Below are 21,178 nucleotides of genomic sequence, written 5' to 3'. Positions count from 1 at the left end.
AATCTGATAGATTTTTCTTGCAATTTTGATAATTACTGTGGCATTATGAGCTAAACTTAAGCGTATTGATTTACATTTAGTTAACGTGTGCAGTATATTTTATTTAAGTAGTACAAATATTCTCACAGTTCTTACATACGCTGCTCAAAGGAATTAGCGGATATTTTAATTTTGATATAAACTTCCGATAAGGAAATGTTTTGGTAACTGATATATTATGTATTGATATTTTAAGATATGAGAAAAGAAAAAGAAGCAACGAACAATGTATGATTAAATTTTATTGACGATATTGGTTAGTAAATAAAAAATGCATAATTTGTGCATTTTACAAACGAACAAAAATGTGATTTCGGATACAAATGAGTTTCAGTAAGGGACATAAAATCAATGACGTTATCAATGAGGGACTGGAATACTTTCTCCCACTCCCGTACAAGAGAGCTTTCAAACTGCTGAATTATTTTTGGAGATGATAAGCGACTAACACAATCTTCGCTCTATAATGTCGCAAACATGTTCTGTTGGGTTCGTGTCTGGGTGCCTGCTGGCTAAACGCTTAAAAGGATTCCTCCGTCGAAAAGGAAATTATTCACTAGCTGAGTACGATGTGGCTTAGTGTTATCAACCATGAGAATGAATTTATTCCAGATTGCTGCAGCATGAAGGAGCAGGTCTGAGGAAGAATAGGTCTGACGATCTCATCCATATATCGCTGAGCCTGATAATGTGCAAATAGGTTCATTCCCGATAATGTGCAGTTCGGTGCGACCATTGATAAAAATACCGGTCCAGACCATCACTGCTCCTTGCGGACGATGAAGAGAGAGAGAAACGATACTGCAGAATTATTGCAGCCTTCCTCACAAAGTTTATACCTGCATTTCATCACTTTTAGGTCATATGTTAACATTTTCGAAGGTATAAAGCTCGATTCTAAGGTGAGATTGTAAGATCAGATACAGAGAATAACACATGCATTAGTCCTGCATAATATGGTTATGCTGCATTTAGCATTTTAGCAATACCGTGACTGTTACGCAGGTAGGATGTATTTAGATTTATTTTAAGCAATCATTTTTATCAGAATATTTTATTATCATTATCAAGATTGAAATTTTTTATCATATTTATGTTCAGAAAGTTATGCTTTGCTAAATGTTTAGATTTGTAGTTTATACCAAAGGGTGAATGAATTGTTGCTTAGTAAACATAACTATCGATGCGCCAGACACTTTCCTGCACAAATGCAATAGTATTCCGCATACCAGGTTCTCTCCAGATGATAATTCTCGTATTGTCAGGATATACATTAACACGGGACTCGTTTGTAAAGAGCACGTTGCTCAACTTATCTCGTCCCCATCTGAGATGCTCCTGGGCCCATCTTTTGCGGGCAGCACGGTGGTCCTGTTTCAACGAAGCACAAACCATAGGTCTGTGAGCATACAATCCTACATGGTGGACTTGGTTTCTAACAGTTTGAACAGAAACTCTGGTACCAACAGACCACTGAAGGTGCCGTTGCAAGACAGTGATGTTCATAACGCAGTTTGTTTTGGCCGTTAGTGTCAAATACCGATCCTTCTTTTGTGTTGTCACAGGCGTACGATCTTGTTCAGATGTTCGGCGAACATTTTCAGTTTCCAAAATTGGAACGATAATCTGGAAAGATTTTGAGAAACTTCTAAATCTTCCACTACAAAGAACTGCCTCTAAACGACCGATGGCCCTCTAGGCTACCGACTCAGCTAATTCATCTTGCTGAGACATCATTCTCACTGTTAAAAATCTTTCAGCGAATGTCAACTGTTTTTAATCTCCTCCTACAGAAGGAATCAGAACGAATGCTGCAAGTCGCTTTTCACTTCTTAGCTAAAACGCAGAGATTTTGACGTCACAGACAAAATTTGCATATTCTCAACTTTTTATACGTTATAATGTTCCTTTTTAAACACTTATATTTCATTTCTGTTGAAATGGTTGTCAATTATGTGGTTATTTCCCACAAAACTGACAAAATCCTCTAATAGTTTGAGCAGTGTATTGTTATCCTACGAGCACCGCAGAAGTAAGAAAACATTTATGACATCGCCAACATTAATTCTAATTGTGTTTTCATTATTACTTTGGTAAAACATGTGATAATGTTTTAGGTAGTAATTGAACCTTAAAACCACGAACTCTTCAACAATAATTTTAAATAGAAGACATAAATTGCGATTTTATACTATCTATCTGTTCATTTATCTATTTCTCTCTTATTTATATTAATTTTATTTATTGATATTATTTTAAATAGAAAACCTTTATCGAAACAAAATTTATTGCATTAAATATTTCATAAACATATATCGCGATTAACTATACTATAAAACTAAACATTTGAAAGACTGCTCAGCAAAATTTAATTAGCAGTTTTACTTATTTTCGCGTTGGAGCCTGCGTTTCAGCGAAACTATACACGCCTCGGAATTAATTGACGGAAACAATTTTCCGTTGCTCCGCTCTTATATTTACTATTGCTTTAAAATCTAAAGCTCGAGATCTCTTTTTTGATCTATAACTTTGTCTCGATATATTATCAGTAACTTCCACTCACTTTCGAAAGCCAATGGCGTAGCCATTCGCTTAAGTGAAATGTAAGAGAAATAGTTTGTCATATTTAATCAAGGATAAAACAAATGATAAAACCTTTTCGGGGCCGCCTTTTCCGAACTTGAACCAATGCCAATGCGACTACGCCTATCATCAGGAGAGTGCCCAGTACAGCTAGCAGTACAGCGACTAAGGGGCTCAAAGCACCCATGAGAGCTGCTTCTGTAACAAAAAGAACAACGATCAATAAATGGGAAAAGACATAGCTGTGGCTATCAAAGAAAGAATGCTAAGAGCACACACTCACACAGAGAGTACCGAACTGTAATTTAGTGACCGATACGGGCCAACTGATGCGAAAAAAGCGTTTCACTTTACGCTGCCATATAATCATTACGAATTGTTGCTTAACACGTCAGCGTGTCCTGGATAAAACTTTCACAACATTTATTGTCTTTTTGAAACATCTGCTTTCTTTTCTAGTTATAAATGTTATCTTTATTACCCTTGTTAGAATTATAATCAGCATGAACGAATATAATAAGGTTATTATTGAAATGGAAACGTACTGCAATTAACTGTCTCTGAATAATTTTCCCTCGAATTTTATTCATCAACCTGATTTATATTTTTGAATGCTTTTGATAGGTGTGACTTCAAGAATCACAGAAATAGCATACTTACTGCTTTGTCACAGACATCAATAATTTAGCAATGATGTTTGATTCTATTTAATATTCTTGTGTACGTAAAGGTAACAGAAGCTATGAGACCGCAAATAAAAGTATGAGTCTAGAAAAATAGACTACAATTAATTTCGAGCTACTGGCTCATCACAAAAATTGCTATTCATTTATTTCTTGATGTCTTGGAATAATATTATAAAACATATTTTCACAGAAACTAGAATGAGTTTTAGCCTAATATTTTCGAAGCAGCAAAGAAAGGGAGAGAGTAAAGTGGCCTGATCTGAAATTAGGCGAAACAACAACCTTGTGTTTGGCGTAGATCTAAAATTCTATCGAAGGGCACGAGGAAAAGTTACTAATCGTATCCCCCCCAAAGAAAAATAGTCTCTACTCTAAACATAAGATTACTGTTTTCCTTAAGTTTTTTTTAGCCTGTTCCTTTTTCCGTCTGTATACGTGTACTCTCTTTGGTATGGCAAGTTTCGTCAAGTCTGGAGATTATTGATACGTACTTTTTAGACCAGCGCTTCTCAATCGTTTCAACCCCATGCACGTCTTTCACCATTCACTTAAAGGTCATTCTTCCTCCCCCCTATCCTTCCAAATTTCAAAAAATACGTATACGTATATTTACATTTAGAACTTTTTTACTGTGTTTTTATAAATTAACAACGAAAAGTGTAGAAGATGTTGATAAACACCAAAACTTGAAGAAAAGTAGTTTTTCATATTCATAAACTAGGGTTAAGTATATTACAGTGAAATAAAATGCTGATCGCATCCTCCAGCATTCATCCGTTAGGAGTTTGTTAATCACCAAGTTACAATACATTCTAACTTAGTGATTTCTCGTATATTCCAATAATTCAGAAAGTATTCAGCACCGCAGGAAAGAAAAAGCATTAAGGACGAACAAGCAGGCGAAAACTGTTATATCCGCTATATTAAGTTGGTCATCAGAAAATTGTTTGCTACCTGAGAAACGACTGCCCCTATGGAAATGATACACAGGACAGAATGCAACTATTTCGGAAATGAAACCTACGCCAGGCCTATAATATACTTAGCGAATTATGTCCACGAACTTCAGGCATAGTCCACGCATTTTTAAGCTTAAATCATTATTTAAAAGGTGAACTTTTACATTTTCTACCAGGAGGCATAATCAAGTTATTAAATTCGTTTGGTAAAATGTAATATTTTTGAAATATAATGAAAACATTTATGCACTCAAGACTAGTTTAAGATTTAAAGCATGAATCACTTAAATATAGTAACGTAGCACTGATGAGAGCTAGTGTTTAGAGACAAAATCTTCTCCAGTACTTTGAAATTTCTTTTAATGATTTTGAAATTTTATTCTTGGTGATAGTCAAACTATTGTTAAGAGGATATGATATAAGTTGTATATAGCAACGCACTCAAGAAAGGAGGGAAGGTAATGATTGATACGCTTCCCAAGGAAACAGAATTGTAGCAGCTACTTTTAAGATTAATTAATGGCCTATCATTTGCAAGTATTAACCAAATAGTTTTAATAGTATAGTTGTCATAAATAATGATACATATTACTATTTTGTTGTTCAAGATTCATGAAACTTTAAAAAGTTTTAATACATTTATTAATCTGTAATCAGAATATTTTCGTAAATCTTTTATTTACTGAATTTTATGAAGTTGTAATGCAAAATTATCAAAAATAAAACTTGATATCAAAAATAAAACTAAAAATGATGACAGAAATATAACAGTTATAAGGTATTTCTCCTGCCTTCCTAGCGTGCCCTCGTGGTGTAGTGGTTCTGCACGCTGGGCCGGTATTCCAGAGGTCCGTGGTTCGATTCCCGGCGAAGGCGGTTTGCTAATTTTTCATCACTCTTGCTTTAAAAAAATCCTAATGTCTCTACAATGGCGCCCGAACTAAAAGGGTTGTGGATGATGACTCTCCACACCCAGGATTTAGCGATGGGGTTCCCTAAAACCCCAGTCGCCCTTTAAAATTGGGGAGTATATAAGGTATTTCTCCCTCCTTCCTAGCGCGCCTTCGTGGTGTAGTGGTTCTGCACGCTGGGCCGGTATTCCAGAGGTCCGTGGTTGATTCCCAGCGAAGACGGTTTGCTAATTTTTCATCACTCCTGCTTTAAAAGAATCCTAATGTCTCTACACAGTTACAAATAGAAGTACTAATCTATCAGTTCTTAAATTTTATTGATGAATTCTTTTTGTAAAACTTTTCCAGCTTAAAATCGCCTTTGCAGTGTTTCCAGTCAACAAAGAAAAGAAGAAAATGAAAAAAAAAAAAAAAAAGATTGAGAAAGAAATTAATCTTTATCGATTACGTAGCACCATTAATGGATTTCATAGATTCAGTTCAGTTCAGTGGGAACACCTGGTCTATACCAATGATAAATTGTGCTGTCCCACATCCATCATTAACTAGATTTACTTTTATTTTAAATAAATAATAGCCAATATTTTCTTACTTGGTGACCTGGTCTTTACCAATGATAAAAACGTGCTGTCCCACATCCAATCATTAACTAGATTTACTTTTATTTTAAATAATAATAGACAATATTTTTTTACGTGTTTCATATTACAATTTATTAAAATGTATAAATTCTGGAACATTTGTCATGGAGGAGGAATTAAAAGTTAAAGTAAAATGTAATTGCATTAAAAAAATAAAGTTGATAAAGTCTATATGTTGATGGAGTCCCTGATGTTCTATCAACCATTCACAAACTCGATCATACAAAAATATAACGAAATAAATCACAGTGTCTTAATTAAATTTTTACTCTTATGCTCATAAAGTAGAGTCATCGTGTCTAAGCTAATAAATAAATCAATGAAAGTTTAAAAGAAGAGGTAAATATGCTACTGTTTATACTCATATTTTATCCGAGAGAGCAAATACCTTTTTTGAATACAAAAAATACATTCATAATTTTACAAGTTTTAAGAACAAGACGTCTTTACTCAATAAAGAGTCTTTTCAGTAAAACTTTGAGAAAGGACCATTTTCTATCATATATCTCGATAACTGTGGAATCGAAATTTTTCTATTTTCATAAACTTGTGATAGATAATTAAAGGTGCATTTGCCCTTTTTACAAATATTTCACTCTTCTAACCAGTTTTACAATGAGATAATCAAGAGACATTTTTAAGCTACGACCTACGCCAAAAAATAAGAGTGTATTCTGCATTCTAGTTTTCGGCAGCCTCACTTGCGTGCTAATCCATCAACTCATTGCGATGTGATAGAACATTAGCATTCATCCAGCAAGAATCCTTTTGCTATTTCGTAATAATTGCTGAGTATTGTGTATTAATGGTGATGTCAGTGAATAATTTAAAATTGCAAAAAATACTAACATACTATCGGTATAGATATTTGAATGGACAATATTATGATTTATTTATTTGCTAATGCTTTTACTTGAAGTATGCTAGTTTAATCATCAAAGTGTCCTTTCCATTGTTGCTATATGACACACCAGTCTGCAGAGGGTTCTTAGTTCAGCAACATGCCGTCGGGAAGGGGCTAATAGAATCACCCTGTAGTAGAACAATTTTGAATCTGATATTATCATCAATTCTGGAACCAATGGTACAGATTCTAAGCTTTTAATGCAATGCAATATGTAAAAATGTACTATATAACGGAAATATAATAACAATAGTTTCAGGATACTTCTGAGCAATTTTATAACTGCATCTGATGCAACCATTTCGATTATTTTTAGATATTAGCATTGTATATTTTACATTTCTCAAATGATTCCATATAAATAAAAGAAAGAAACTAAGTCATATGCAGTGAATTACAAAGTAACAGTATGGAACCATTATTATTCTGCCTCTAGTATTAATAATATGTTGGATTATGTGAGACGCGCTTTTCGATATTAATTTAACGTCCAATAATTTTTAACTTATCTCAAAAAACAGTAGAGGGGAAAGCTACGTATATATGGTAGATGCTCGATAGAGACATCAGGTGCCCAAACTAAGAGTTCCAATGAAATGAAAAATTTTTGACAATGAAAATTGAAATTTTTTATGTAAAAGTAACGTAATCCTTGAATATGATAGCTCTTTTTATGGAGTAAGTAACAAGAAAGATTAATAAGTATTATTCCATTTAATCTAAGCAATCTGCTTCAAAAAATCCAAATGAGTTCGTCAAAAACCGGGTAAGTACGATCCGTGTCCAAACTTCTGAAATTCAGGTTTAGATTGCAGTTTTTTGCTTCTCAAGAAAGTTCTTTATAGCATCGAAATATTACTTCAGCTTGCGAATAAACAAGATATATCCCATCAGCAATAAGGAGTGTAATGTACGACTAAGGGCATGAGGATAAATAATAAATCAAGGACACTTAAACTCCTCTGTCAAAAACTCGACTGTGCATGTTCCCATCAGCCGTGAAATGGAAAGACTGTTTAGTTACAAAATCTGGATTCCTTTTAAGTATGATAAGGTACATTCACACAATGTTTAATGAATTTCTTGAAACTAAAGGCAATGAAGAAATAAATTCGTCAGCCACATCTGCTAATGTCATTCCCACGGAGACTTTAGAGTACATTTTTGGAAGAAGTGTTTCACGGGGAAATATTCCTTTTCGAATAACTGAATAGCCCTAACACCATACTAGTGAAAGAATTAAATTACTTCTCAAAAATAATACTTAAATCATGTTTTATGGCCAATTAGAGAAATAAGCATTTCTGCTTCTAGGTACGAAGTAAAGGAAGCACTGATTTTGCGAAAAATTTCGGCTTTCATATTCGAACGAAAATATCCATTTTCACCGCTCTCGATTCCATTTAGACGACTTTTTTGAAGGGCATCTATACGCACAGACAGAATAAAGGGCTATTTTTGCCAAGATACATTGCAAAATGGATTTAAAATGGAATTAGGAGGGACTTTTTTTTCGGAACTACTTACTTATAACTAAAAAACGATTAGCCGTAGATCGTCGAAGTTTGTACAGAAATGCTATAACATCCAGTTTTGTACCCCCTTTCTTATTGCAATTCGCCGCATCAAAAGTGTAGTATATGTTGTGCATTTTTTGCTTTAAAATTCATTGAATTATACTGTTATTATGTTCCGAGAAATATTTTATTGCATTATTTTCGACATTTTTCCCTCGTGCATCGCTGAATCATGTTAGCAAATAACGCTTGTTATGAAAGTTTTAAGGAAAAAGCATAGATGCCGAACACAATTATTTCTGTTTTGACAGAAAGGATTTCAACTCGATGCAAGAATTTACTTTTTTTTTTTCCGGGAGGTGGGTAGGAATTTCGTTTTTCGTTGCCGGACATTTTTATAGCCTGACATCCTGGCATTTAGTTCTGCAGATCCTTTTCTTCATAACGATCTTATCAGAAATGTCCAAAATAAAGTGATTTTAAAAAGTCTGACATTTCCTTATCTTAATATTCACAAAACAATTAGTCTCCTTACTAGCTATGGGAAACGGAGTTGCACATACTGGGAGAACTTCTATATCACAAATAACGCAAAAAATTTTTCGTTTTACTATAATCAAATTTAAGACATTAAATATTTCATGAAAAGCCAGTTTTCGAAACAGAATCGAAATACTTGAAATGAATTACCTACTTAATTTGCAATTCTGTATTTAAAAGTAACAATGTATGAGTTATACGAAACGGCAGAATGAAATTGCCTGCCTTTTATTCGTTACGTTCCTGGCAAAAATATATTAAACATCGGATGCTACTGCCAATATCAAATATTTTTTTAATGGGTTATTTCAAAGTATAAACACACGGAAATATTAGTGAATGAAAGGCATAATTCAACAGTAGCATATTCTTCAAAGAAACAGCTCATTTTGCAGAGGAGTTTATAAGGCATTTCTGCCGCCTACTTAGCATTCCTTCGTAGTGTAGTGGTCTGCACGCTGGACGCGTATTCCAGAGGTCCGTGGTTCGAATTCCGGGAAGGGCATTGCTTTAAAAATAGCCTAATGACTCTACAAGTTTTTCGATAGTTTTTTGCTCCTATAAAATTTAGAAATTATGAAAACACGTAAAGAATATTATCGTAGGTAAATATTAAAGAATAAAACTCTGATAGCAGCAAGTGGTAGCCAGAGATTTCAGCAATTTTTTCATCATATAGAGACAGCAATTAAAATCATGCTTCAAGTTTTAAACTATCTTATTAGCTACTTGATCATTTACTTTATTTTATATGTTACAACAATAATTTTCTTATGAATAAATAATTGCATAAAAATTGTGAGCACTTGTAACAAAGAATAAAGACTTAAAAATTATTTTTTTCTTCAATATTAGAATATAAAATTTGATGCTTGTATATGAGAAAAACACTGAAACAATTTTAAACTCTCATTTCCATAACTTCATCTCTAGCAAAGCTTCTACTGAATTTTTATTTCTTTTTGTATAATCGGAAATTTTGCATTAAAATAAACAGCATGAGATAGACTCCGATAATCCAAGGAACGCCTTTTCCTTTATTTCGATATAATTTTATCAATGGCAGATAAAGAATTCTCAGCCAGGGATAAATTCTCCACTGGAGCAAATTTCTTAGTTTCAGGGAGGAATGCGGCCAGTCTTTTATTTAATAGTTAAGCATTTAGTTTCAATACATGTATATAAAGACTACTTTTAGTCACGTTTTTATATTTATGAACATTTTTTCCACGTTTTGTTGTTTTTATGTATACAAAAAATTAGAAAATCATTTAAGTCTATATAAGGATATATATTTGTTTTTCGAGTTTGGGAAAGGAAGAGGAATTGAACTTCTACTAATGACAAAAGAACATGGGGCAAAAAAAGTGGAGGATAGGGGAGGGTTTAGGAGAATAATTTTAATGTTATGCAAAGTGCGTCCATAAAATTTTAAAACTCAGTTCGCACAAAAATATCAAATACTTTCTACTGGTTGTATTACATGTATATTTTTTTTTCCGAATTAAACTGCATTGTATATTATTTTTAATAGATTACTTTTTTCAAGCTATTGACATTTACTACTACATTTTATTACTGACATTTTATTGAAACTGAATCAGAATTCCTAATAATCTCAGTTGAGAGACATTTATTATTAATATTTATTTAGATACAAATTTTGCAAAACGTCACGGAAGGCTTTTAAATGTACCGGAAAAATGCCTAAAGCGAACACCAAACATTAAATTTAAAAACTGCACAGTTTTACTCTGCGGAATAACAACAATAAAAAACACAAAACTCAGTTTTTCACTTTACCCCCCCCCAAAAAAAAAATCTATAAAATTTTATTATGCGTAAAATAACGACAATGAAATAAGCAATATCCCTTATTACAAATATTAATTACCTTAATTAATAAATTAACCAATTCCCCGTTGCAAAGTCTTAATAATTCAAATGGTATAAATGAAGAACTTTTTTTCCTAAAAAAAGTCATGCAAAACTTTTCAATTTCTTAAAAACAGTGAAATAAGCAATAAATAACATGAGAAAGAAACACACGCAAAAAAACAAAAATCTTACAGTATAATTAGGTTCACGTCCACTTTCCCCCCCCCCAAAAAAATAGCTAAAATCAAAAATATTAATGAAAAGCTCTTAAAACGCTAATTTTTGCCCTCATGTTTCCGAGTGGCAACAGTGCTGATATCAGCAACAATGACAACAATGGTTGCGTGTCATTTGTTACTGATATAATGACTGAGAATTATCGATTTGATGCGACTTCATCAAAAAACATAAAATAAAAAAGCTTATTCGAATTTTGAAAAATCTCTTCGAAATTCACTGGCTCTTGTCTAGATGCACCTATGTACCAAATTTCGTAAGCCTAGTAACTTATTACGCGCAGCACGAACGAAAGACACACACACAAATAAACAGACTTTTCCTTTTATTATATTTACAAATAATAATAAAAATACGAAGAAAAATGACAGTACATGCATCAAAACTGAAACAAAAACAAAATAACTCAATAAATAATATAATTAATATAATATAACAATTTGCTGAAAATTCTTTGTTTTTTTTCAAGGAGCAGACGAAACATTTTCAACAAAGTTATGTTTCTGAATTATTACCTTGACGATTATAAATTCTTGAAATAATTCAAATGAAAGGACCAAATAAAAATGTAAAAAAAAAGAATAAATAAATAAATTTAATTAAAGGCATTAAAATTTTTAATGAATAAAAGCATTAAATTGTAATTTTTTAAATTTCATTTTAATTAATTATCAATACACAATCTGGCAATCTCGTTTTAAGATCGTGATTCTAAAACAAGTAATATTGTAAAATTAAGCTTTATAAAGTCAGAATTCTTGCTATTAAAAATATAAGCAATTGGATAGATGCAAAGCGCTGTGCTAAATAAATATATCCAATAAGTTTCGAGCCAAAAAAACGCAAAACTGTTAAAATAAGTTGTAACTCAAAAGTAATTACTGCATATCAAAAGTAAATATATTTTAAAATCGAAATTTTGAGGAAGCGGAACTAATTTATTTTAGAAGGAGGAAACTATTTAAAATAAAAATAAGTAAAAAAAAATAAGTATAATTTATTCACTAAAAATTTCCAAACTGGAAAAAAAAAAAAAAAAAAAAAAAAAAAAAAATCTATACCAAAGAATGGAAGGCTTATAGCGTAAAATGGAATCTATCTATCTATTTATTTATGTGTCTCTCTCTTTCTATGTATGTCTATTCTACGAGGTGCATAACAACTTATTATTTTTACAATTTTGTAATATATTTATTATATTGAAACAAATAACAGGACTATATTCACTGCACAGTAACAACAATTAATCTATAACATCCAACAGCATATGTTTATTAATATATCACGTTTTCTGTAACAGTAAACTTACCTTCTTCGGGGCTCCGAATAGATAATGTATTTCCAACTAGAGCTAAAGAGTTACTTATTCCTTTTTCATTGGATGCATAGATCACCAATACAAATTGCGTGCCTGGGGGTAATTTAGAAACAGAAAACACAGGTGCATCGATATTGGTTATGTTCGCTTGCAGGTGATCCACAGCTGAATTGTATATTTCTAAATGAAATTTCTGAGGCAAGCCTCCATTATAGCCTGCCTCACATTCAACCAGAAGCCATATTTCTGATCGATTAGCTACCACACAACTTCGAACTGGATCTGGTGGACCTAAAATAAATTATATTATAGAGTTAATATACATAAAATCGATGCAACTTAATGTACAAATCAAAGGAATAAATACGAAAAAAAAGTTGAAATCTTCTTTTAGTTTACATGTTGATTTTAAATCAATTAATTTAATTATTTAACGTCACTGATAAGTATACTTCATCAAATTTTTGCAGAGGAATACGAAACTGTCGTCTCCATAGGGAATGTAGGGAGCAATGAATACAAGAAAGCAACAGAACGTGGAAGCAGTTACCTATTGCAAAAATTAACATTGTATACAAATAACTGGATTAAATTTATATTATATAATATTTGAATAAATTGAGACTACAACGTTTCGAGATATAAAAATGTTTTCACTGTTAGCATCGCTTCTGTTTTGCGCATGTAAAACACTATAACGTTTTACAAAGATTCGTATATTTCTGTGAAAGTGGGCACTATTTCTTCCTCATTTTTATTTCATCAACTTCTTCTACCACACTCTTTGTAAGCCAAACTGAAAACTGACAGGCATAACCTTACTGTAACTTGCAACAAAATAACATTCGAAAACGATGCTAATAATATGAACACTGATTTTCAGAATTGCGTGCGAAGCATACCTGAATTACTGTTTAGTCCAAAGATATAGTATCACAAAGAATTAATATGCATATCGCTTCATATCGTTTCACCCATACGTTCCATGCGGGAGATGGTGCTTCCAGAACAGGCTTCAGAAATGATTAGCTAAGTGAAATTATAATTCGGGGAACAAAGCATACGAGCATAAATAACATTATTTATACAGAACTTCATTCTGGAGTAAAAATATGAACGATGTTTGTGAGCAAACGATTTTCAACATAATTGTTAAATCTCTAACTTTATTTTGGCCCGAACCAAGCTCTGCGCTTAGTCGACTTGTGAAATTGGTAAGTGGAAGTTGGCAACTTTTAGAGCAGAGGTTTAGGAATGCCATTTAATCGGTCGAGTTATTTGATAATTGAAAGCTAGATTATGGAATATATTTAATACAAAATTTGAGTTATTAAAGCTAAGTAGCAGGGTCTAGTATTTTTTAAATTTTACTTATGCCAGAAAATGTAACTTTAATATGTCCTTTACTTAAGTTTCACCTGTTGTAGTATTACTGGTGCTAAGTGTTGAAAACAAGAAACTTTAAACAAAAAACAATCTAGGAGTTTATTAAACTTGATACGTAGCAAAAATTCGGAAAATACCGATTTCAAGCGCTTTAGTGCACTGATTTCAGGCTAGTTAATAAAAAGAATAACATAATATTTGGGCTAGATGCAGAAACATTCCTTGGAGAGGATATCAAATTAGTTAAACCTTAATCTGTGTATCTCCATCCTGTAAAGCTACAAATATATAAAATTTACAAGAATAATCCTAATTCACTTAGAGAGCTAAAATCAACAGTCTTGGGATTTTAACTCTTGAGTTTTTAAAGTGTTTGCATAAGGTAATACCCCCTCCATCCATCATGCCATCGTGGTGTAACGGTTAGCACACTCGGTGCGTATTCGAGAGGTCCAGTTTCGAGTCTCGGAGAGGGGATTGCTTATTTTTCACGCCTCCAGCATCAAATAAATCTAATAACTCTTCAGTATAATGCATTTTTATAATGATTATATATGGCTTAAGTGAAGAGGGTAAATATTTGAGCTTCTATTTTTTACCTATTTTAATTATTATAATTAATTTGATTTATTTATGTTTTAGAATTATTAAGTTTCCCTACTTTGTCCAATTTGTAAGAAACCTGTAATAAATACTTGCTGATAACCTCTTTTGTGGTTTCAAAAGCAACCGTTCCAATTTCGAGAGCATAGAATAAAATTTTAAGTTCCTGTTTGTATTCTATCAAATAAATAAAAATGAACAAGTTTCAAATACCATTAATAAACATATTTTTTCCATTCACACAGCATTAGTAGTATTTAAAGAGAAATATTATTAGGAAATTACCCGTTAAAGTAAAGGCAAATCTAAATGATATAACCGAACTGTGATTAGCTCAGTTTATTCCATACATATAACTGTCAGTAAAATTTAATAAATAATAATCCCAGTGTAAATTTGAAAAAATAATCCCGATTATGCTCTTAATGAAAACGGAATACCTTTTAATATTCTTAAAAGGACAGTGTCTCACCATATTTATTATTTCGTAATCCTTATCTACTAATTAAAGTGTCATAATTGTGTCCAAGTGTCAAAATAAAATTCTTATATAACATTTTATTTAATTAACAAACTCAACGCAACTACACGGGTATTTGAAAATTGAGAGCGAATATTAAGACTCCTAAACATATACCATGAATATAATATGCACAATTATAATTCATATAAAAATAAGTAGTACCTTAATTCATTAATGAGATGCATCAAAAGTATCTAAGTAATAAGCTTAAATAATATCTAACATCTACATTTAGATCCCTTGTGAAGAATAACTTTAATGCAAAAGCAGCTTAACATAGATACATACATACCATTAAGAAAAATTTAAAGAACTAGACACTGAGTGTTATAGTTTAATTAACGACATTTAATGAAGAACTAATTCCACGAATCTATAAACGAGATGTAAATACTCAGAATAAAATTTTAAGGGCAAAGTGGTGGCACTAGGACTAAGTCATGTAAGTATATTTAGTTCAGAGTTAATTCCATTAATTAGCATTTTTGCTCTTTTAGGCCTTAATCTCTATTAACGCGAAGTTAATGAATGCAGAGTTTGAATCAGCAATACTACAATACATGTATACAAGACTGAATAACGGAACTAATTAACCATCATATTCAGTTTAACATCGCCAGATACCTGAGCCAATCGCCGAAAACTGAAATCTTGGATTATTTGCTTAAAATCTTTATGACTTAACTATTCTGTTTAATGTTGCCTAATACGCTTATTGATAGTCAAAATTATTGTTATTTTGTGGACGAGTCGTTGCGAGAATCTACAGCTTCAGAAGCAAGAATTTCTAAAAGCACTTTGTTACAATTTATAAGCCCCAAATTCTGATCAAATTATAACACACATTTTAAAATAGTTACGGGATTTATTTTTTGAGCACTGAAGCGTTTTTGTTAATCCTTAGTTATTCTTCGTAAAGAAAACATACTCTTGTAAGCACATTTTACAGTCCAACAGAAGTTCTAGTGTAGAATTCGAAATAATAAAAAATACGTTTAAAATATTGAAAAAATATGAATAAGAAAGAAGGAGGAAATACGTTACCTTTTATATTCAGGAGTCGTCAAATGTTTTTTTCCTCTTTAAAAAAAAAAAAAAAAAAAAAAAAAAAAAAAAAAAATCCTAATAAATTTAAGTAAATAAATTTACGTAAAGTTCTTACTTTTATCTCAGATCATGCAAAAATGAAAATGAGTAAATGCATTTTCAAGGAAAAAAAAATTGCGAATCGCAGATTTTTCTTTTGATGAATATTCACTTAAACTAAATAATATAAAAAATTCATACGATATGCCTTAATTCTTATAAAAAATGAAGTAGAGGAACAAAAACACCCTTTTCATTTATTAAATTCTGTTGGCCGGATGGACATAAAATACGTCAGTTTTTAATCAAATGGTGGTGTAATGCATGTATAAATGATTGTTTCATGTATGAAATTCCTCGAGTTAATTTATAATTAGTATTTATTATGCACATAATTTTGACGTTTACAAAGCTTCTTCATGCTATATATACTCTTTGGATCCTTTATTTACGCAAACATTTTAAAATAGTATAAACTTATTCTAAGCTTTGCTTCAATTCATTAGTAAGCTAGTATTTTTCCCCCATTACAGATTTTCTTAAATTCTTTCTTTAAATTTTTTCTTACTCCCAGGATGAGTTTAATAGAATTTAATAATTACAAGAAAGGCAAACTGTTTGAAGAAATGTCTGGATTCACTTCCTTACGAAATTAATTAATTTACTGTAGCAGTTGTTTATTTACTTAATCAGGAAAGGGAATACCAAAGGAACGGCAGTTCTTTTAATTGTATTCTTTGCATACAGTATTACAGGTGATTTTTTTTCTCTTTGAAAAAAGTTTTTAAGATAATATAATAATACTTTTAAGCTAATAAAAATGCAATACTAAATTAAAATAATTGAAATATTGTACGCATTTTGAAGATAAAGTGGCAATTTTTTTTTTCTCTTTTTATGAAAAAATGACAAAAATGCAGTTACGTGATTGAGACAGAATGGTATGAGATCATCCCTTTAAATACGCATTCCTTCTTCTTAAAAAAACAAAGTACAGTTTAAAGTTCGGATTTTATTTATTTCTTTAACTTATTCCTTTCGAAGTTTAAATAAGTCTTCATCTACATTGGAGGGAAAGATGAGCTTAACTTTGCTGATTTTGAGGGTGAATTGACGCAGTTGGCTCTGTTCTTTGAGAGCGAAACATTTTATTATGACAAGGGAACAAACAAACACATGCCTATAGAATTGCGACTGATTAAGAAAAAGTATGCAAGGTTTATCTGCCTAAAAGGAGATGCTTTCGTGGAGAATTTTTAAGAGGAAATTACTCATATTCTTATTACACATGTGAAGGTGACGTCTTATCATCAAACAGAGATCACACTCACGATACAAAGCATCAGGTTTTATTCCTTTTTTATAGAAGAAAAGATAAACGGAATGAGTATGTACAAATGGATTAAATATGTTTAGGAGAGTAATCACACTGGTTCCACTATGGAGATGTTAAAGTCTTAGCTGACCACCTACGTGGGGTCACTTTAGGTAAGTTAAAAGTCCGATCGTCTACGTGCGACCAGTAAACGTCTAGTTGTAGCTCCTTCGAGAGCGTTCGATTAGACCGCTTCTCTAGGACTTCTCGAACAAACTGAAGATCCTGGAACCTGGAGAGTTCGTACAGAGTAGGGGTAGAGAGCGACATCTGGTGCTTCGTTGAGGCACGATTCCCACACACATTAGAAAGGCTACAAAACCTAAAACTCCCATACAGCCGCCAAGCCATTCGCTTAGATCACACGCTCGGCCATCGACAGGTGAGGACCTCTGAACACTGGAATACATCTGTAAAACACAAAATACAAAAAAAAAAAAAAAAAAAAAAAAGAAAAAAGAAAAAAAAAAAAAGAAAAAAAAAGTTTTAAAAATAGTTTGCAAAATGATCTCAAGTTGCGATGTCATCAGACCAAAGCTTCATGTGGTCTGGCGAAATGGAAGTTGCTTCAGGTCCTTCATGAGATCCTATTTTGGCTACATCGTATCGATCATGTGGCTTAATCTTGATCACTTTATAACGTCCTAAGAATTTAAGTCTTAGCTTGAGACCTCCTCCTAACTGGGTTCTTTTAATGGCTACTAGGTCGTTGACTTTGTAGAGTGGAGCGGTTCTACGACTTCGATTGTATTGTCGTCGGTTCTCCTCCTGCAGTTTTAAGATATTCGCTTTAGCCTCTTCACGAATAGACTCTTTCTCCTGGATGGTGGAGTTCCTGTCATCAGCTCGAAAGGAGTGAATTTTGTTGATCTACTGACGGTGCTGTTGATGATTCTTTGGACGTCAGGCAGAAATTTGAACCATTTGGCAGGATCATCTACTGACAGTTTTGCAAGCACTGGGATAAGGGTTCCATGAATTCTTTCGATCTGGCCGTTGGCTCTTGGAACGCCTGTTGTGATTTGTATGTGTTGAATTCCTTCATCTTTGCAGTATTCCTCAAAGTCCTTGGAAGTGAAAGCAGATCCCTTGTCAGAGATAATTCTTGAAGGATTTCCGAAGACAGCTTGTTGGATTTTTAGTTTCTGTACAGCTTCTGCCGTTGATGTTGCCTTGACTAAGTAAAACCAGACAAATTTTGTAAAAGCATCTACCACTGTAAATATATGTCGGTATCTCTTATCTGTAGATGTCAGGGGTCCTACAAAATCTATGTGATATGTGCTTAACGGAATATTGTCCTTTGGGATTGGGTTCAATAGACCTTCTGCTTTGCCTCGCTTTTTATCACAGAGGATGCACTCGACACAGTTCATTATAACGTGCTCTATTTTCTTTGTAGCATTCGAAATATGAAAATCTCTTTTCAACAGATCTTCTGTCTTTTGTACAGCAAAGTGTCTTTATTATGTATGCCACGGATGATCTCGAATTCCATCGCTTCCGGCACAACGATTTCTCGACCTCTCTCCTGGAGATACAACACATTATCTTTTAGCAGATAGTCATCTCTAAGTCCTTTCTCGACCAGAGTTTTCAATAATTGAAGACGCTCATCAGCCTGTTGCGTTGTTGCGATCTTAGTAGTGATTTCACTTTGCGAACGAGTGACCATGCACACAGCATGCCTACTTAATGCGTCGACATGTCTCATCTGTTGATTGGGTCTGTAGATAACTTCATATTCGAATTCTTCGAGTAGCAGTGCCCATCTAGCTATCTTTGGTATCAGATCTTTTTTCTGCATTGTCTTCTGAAATGCATCGCAGTCTGTAACTATTTTGATTTTTGTGTCCAAGAGATAACTTCGAAATTTTTTCAAGGCTTCAACGATCGCTAGCACTTCGAGTTCATAACTTGATATTTTTTCTTGTTGAGGGGATGTTTTCTTGCTCATGTAATGGATTGGATGCAGCTGTCATCATCTGAGCGTTGAAGCAACACTGCACCGAAACCATGACTACTAGCATTCGTGTGTAATTCCAAAGGTTTTCCCTGCTGAAAGATGTTAAGTACAGGACTTTTGCTCAAAAGTTCTATAAGATGGTCAAATGCCTGCTGCTGTCTTGGCCCAAATTCAAATTCTACACCATTGCGAAGCATATCACTCAATGGTTTGGCTCTTTTCGAATAACCAGGTACAAATTTTCTAAAATAGCCTGCGAGACCAAGGAAGCTTTGCACTTGCTTAACGTTCTTAGGTTGAGGAAAATTTTTAACTGCAAGGGTCTTATTTGGAGATGGACGAATTGTACCTTCTTCAATTAAATAACCGAGAAATTCAATTTTTATTTTACATCCCATAGTTGTGAGGGTGACGTCTTATCATCAAACAGAGATCACACTCACTATACAAAGCATCAGGTTTTATTCCTTTTTTATAGAAGAAAAGATAAACGGAATGAGTATGTACAAATGGATTAAATATGTTTAGGAGAGTAATCACACTGGTTCCACTATGGAGATGTTAAAGTCTTAGCTGACCACCTACGTGCGGTCACTTTAGGTAAGTTAAAAGTCCGATCGCCTACGTGCGACCAGTAAGCGTCTAGTTGTAGCTCCTTCGCGAGCGTTCGGTTAGACCGCTTAACTCGGACTTCTCGAACCAACTGAAGATCCTGGAACCTGGAGAGTTCGTACAGAGTAGAGGTAGAGAGCGACATCTGGTGCTTCGTTGAGGCACGATTCCCACACACATTAGAAAGGCTACAAAACCTAAAACTCCCATACAGCCAAGCCATTCGCTTAGATGTGGACCCCAATGAAGCTATCAATGTTCAGCTGTTTTACCGGCATTCTGTGGTATACGAAGCAACTACCAGGACAAAGAGGAAGTGAATTTAGGTTCTCTTTCCGAGAAACAATTAATTAAAAGAAGAGAAGCCTAAGCTATTATAACTAACTTATTTCAAAAAAATAATTTCCTTGTTTATTTAACGGTATTAAGTGTTAATGACTAATAATTTAATATTTATTTAATAGAATTACTAATACAAATCATTTTCTCCGAAAGGTTATAGTGTATTTCATGTTAATTAACCAAGTATGATGATTTAAATCTTTCTTAAAACTTTCCCTTTACGTAGTCTTCACCAGAATGCAAATTAGTTGTAGTGTATTTAAGTTTGAAAGCTTGAATATTTACATTAGAGCTTCTGGAAAACGTATAATCGGGTTACAAATAATCGCCAGCTCTGCCTAAGCTGATTTCCGTCTTTAGCATCTTGCTAGTCAACGTTTAAATGCACGCTGTTATAAATCTAGAACCAGCTGAAGTAACAGGTAACGTAAGACGGGACACCACTACTGTGCCGTAATATTTGACTATTGAACAAGTGTAGTGTAACTCTCTGTTATACTAAAATCTGCTTTACATTATTTTGACAAGGAATGCAAAAGAGTAATAAGTTATAAAAAATTTTAAAAAAATTTTAAAAAAAACCTCCGAACGGCTATGAGGTTGTACTGCGACAGCGCAGGGGTGTACTGCGCGACTGCGCAAAAGAAGTTTAATAATATCACGCAGTTCTAGTCTGTGTGCTACCAGGATATTCATGATAGCCTTGATTTTTGTGACATGTGCTTTTGGTTTGATGATATAAGCGCTTGTACGGAATTCTGTCATCCGTATTGTTCGGAAGTCTGAGAGTGTGTGGATGCCAATGAACAGCCAATCAGGTAATGTTCGGGAGATCCGGTGCTACCATCTATATTGCTTAGGCATAATTTATGAAAACAGAGTAGAACTAAGCCATGATCTGTAATATAAAATGTTAATTGAAGTGGAAGTACTCATTTGTTGCTGACTTCGGGAAAAACAGTTTGGCTCGAGGGCCTTGCGGGGAATGGTGCCATTCGCCTTGCCAATTTTCTTTAGCAAAACTATTGGCGACTCTTTTGAGATGACGACTCTTTTGGTAGGCACAGATGTG

At 33.1% G+C, this 21,178-nt stretch overlaps 1 protein-coding gene and 1 long non-coding RNA gene across 5 annotated transcripts in view; one reads left to right on the top strand and one right to left on the bottom strand.

Annotated features, from left to right (window-relative positions):
- LOC118194633 (neural cell adhesion molecule 2-like) overlaps positions 1 to 21,178 on the bottom strand; it is a 700,988-nt gene that overhangs the window by 40,050 nt on the left and 639,760 nt on the right. For all 3 annotated transcript variants that reach the window (XM_085815883.1, XM_085815885.1, XM_085815884.1), the window contains exons 9-10: positions 12,205 to 12,504; positions 2,695 to 2,820 (exon numbers count right to left, since the gene is read on the bottom strand). In XM_085815883.1, coding sequence (XP_085672009.1) covers positions 2,695 to 2,820; positions 12,205 to 12,504 — 426 coding nt within the window. The remainder of the gene's footprint in view (positions 1 to 2,694; positions 2,821 to 12,204; positions 12,505 to 21,178) is intronic.
- Positions 1 to 21,178, top strand: part of LOC146997776 (uncharacterized) — a 620,175-nt gene that overhangs the window by 122,413 nt on the left and 476,584 nt on the right. The window lies entirely within an intron of this gene.

This window comes from Stegodyphus dumicola, chromosome 4 (assembly GCF_044657685.1).
Source record: "Stegodyphus dumicola isolate Sdum_Otavi_A_Nest chromosome 4, ASM4465768v1".
NCBI lineage: Eukaryota > Metazoa > Arthropoda > Arachnida > Araneae > Eresidae > Stegodyphus > Stegodyphus dumicola.
Note: the sequence above shows the minus strand (reverse complement) of the source record. Positions and strands in the feature narration are given on the sequence as shown.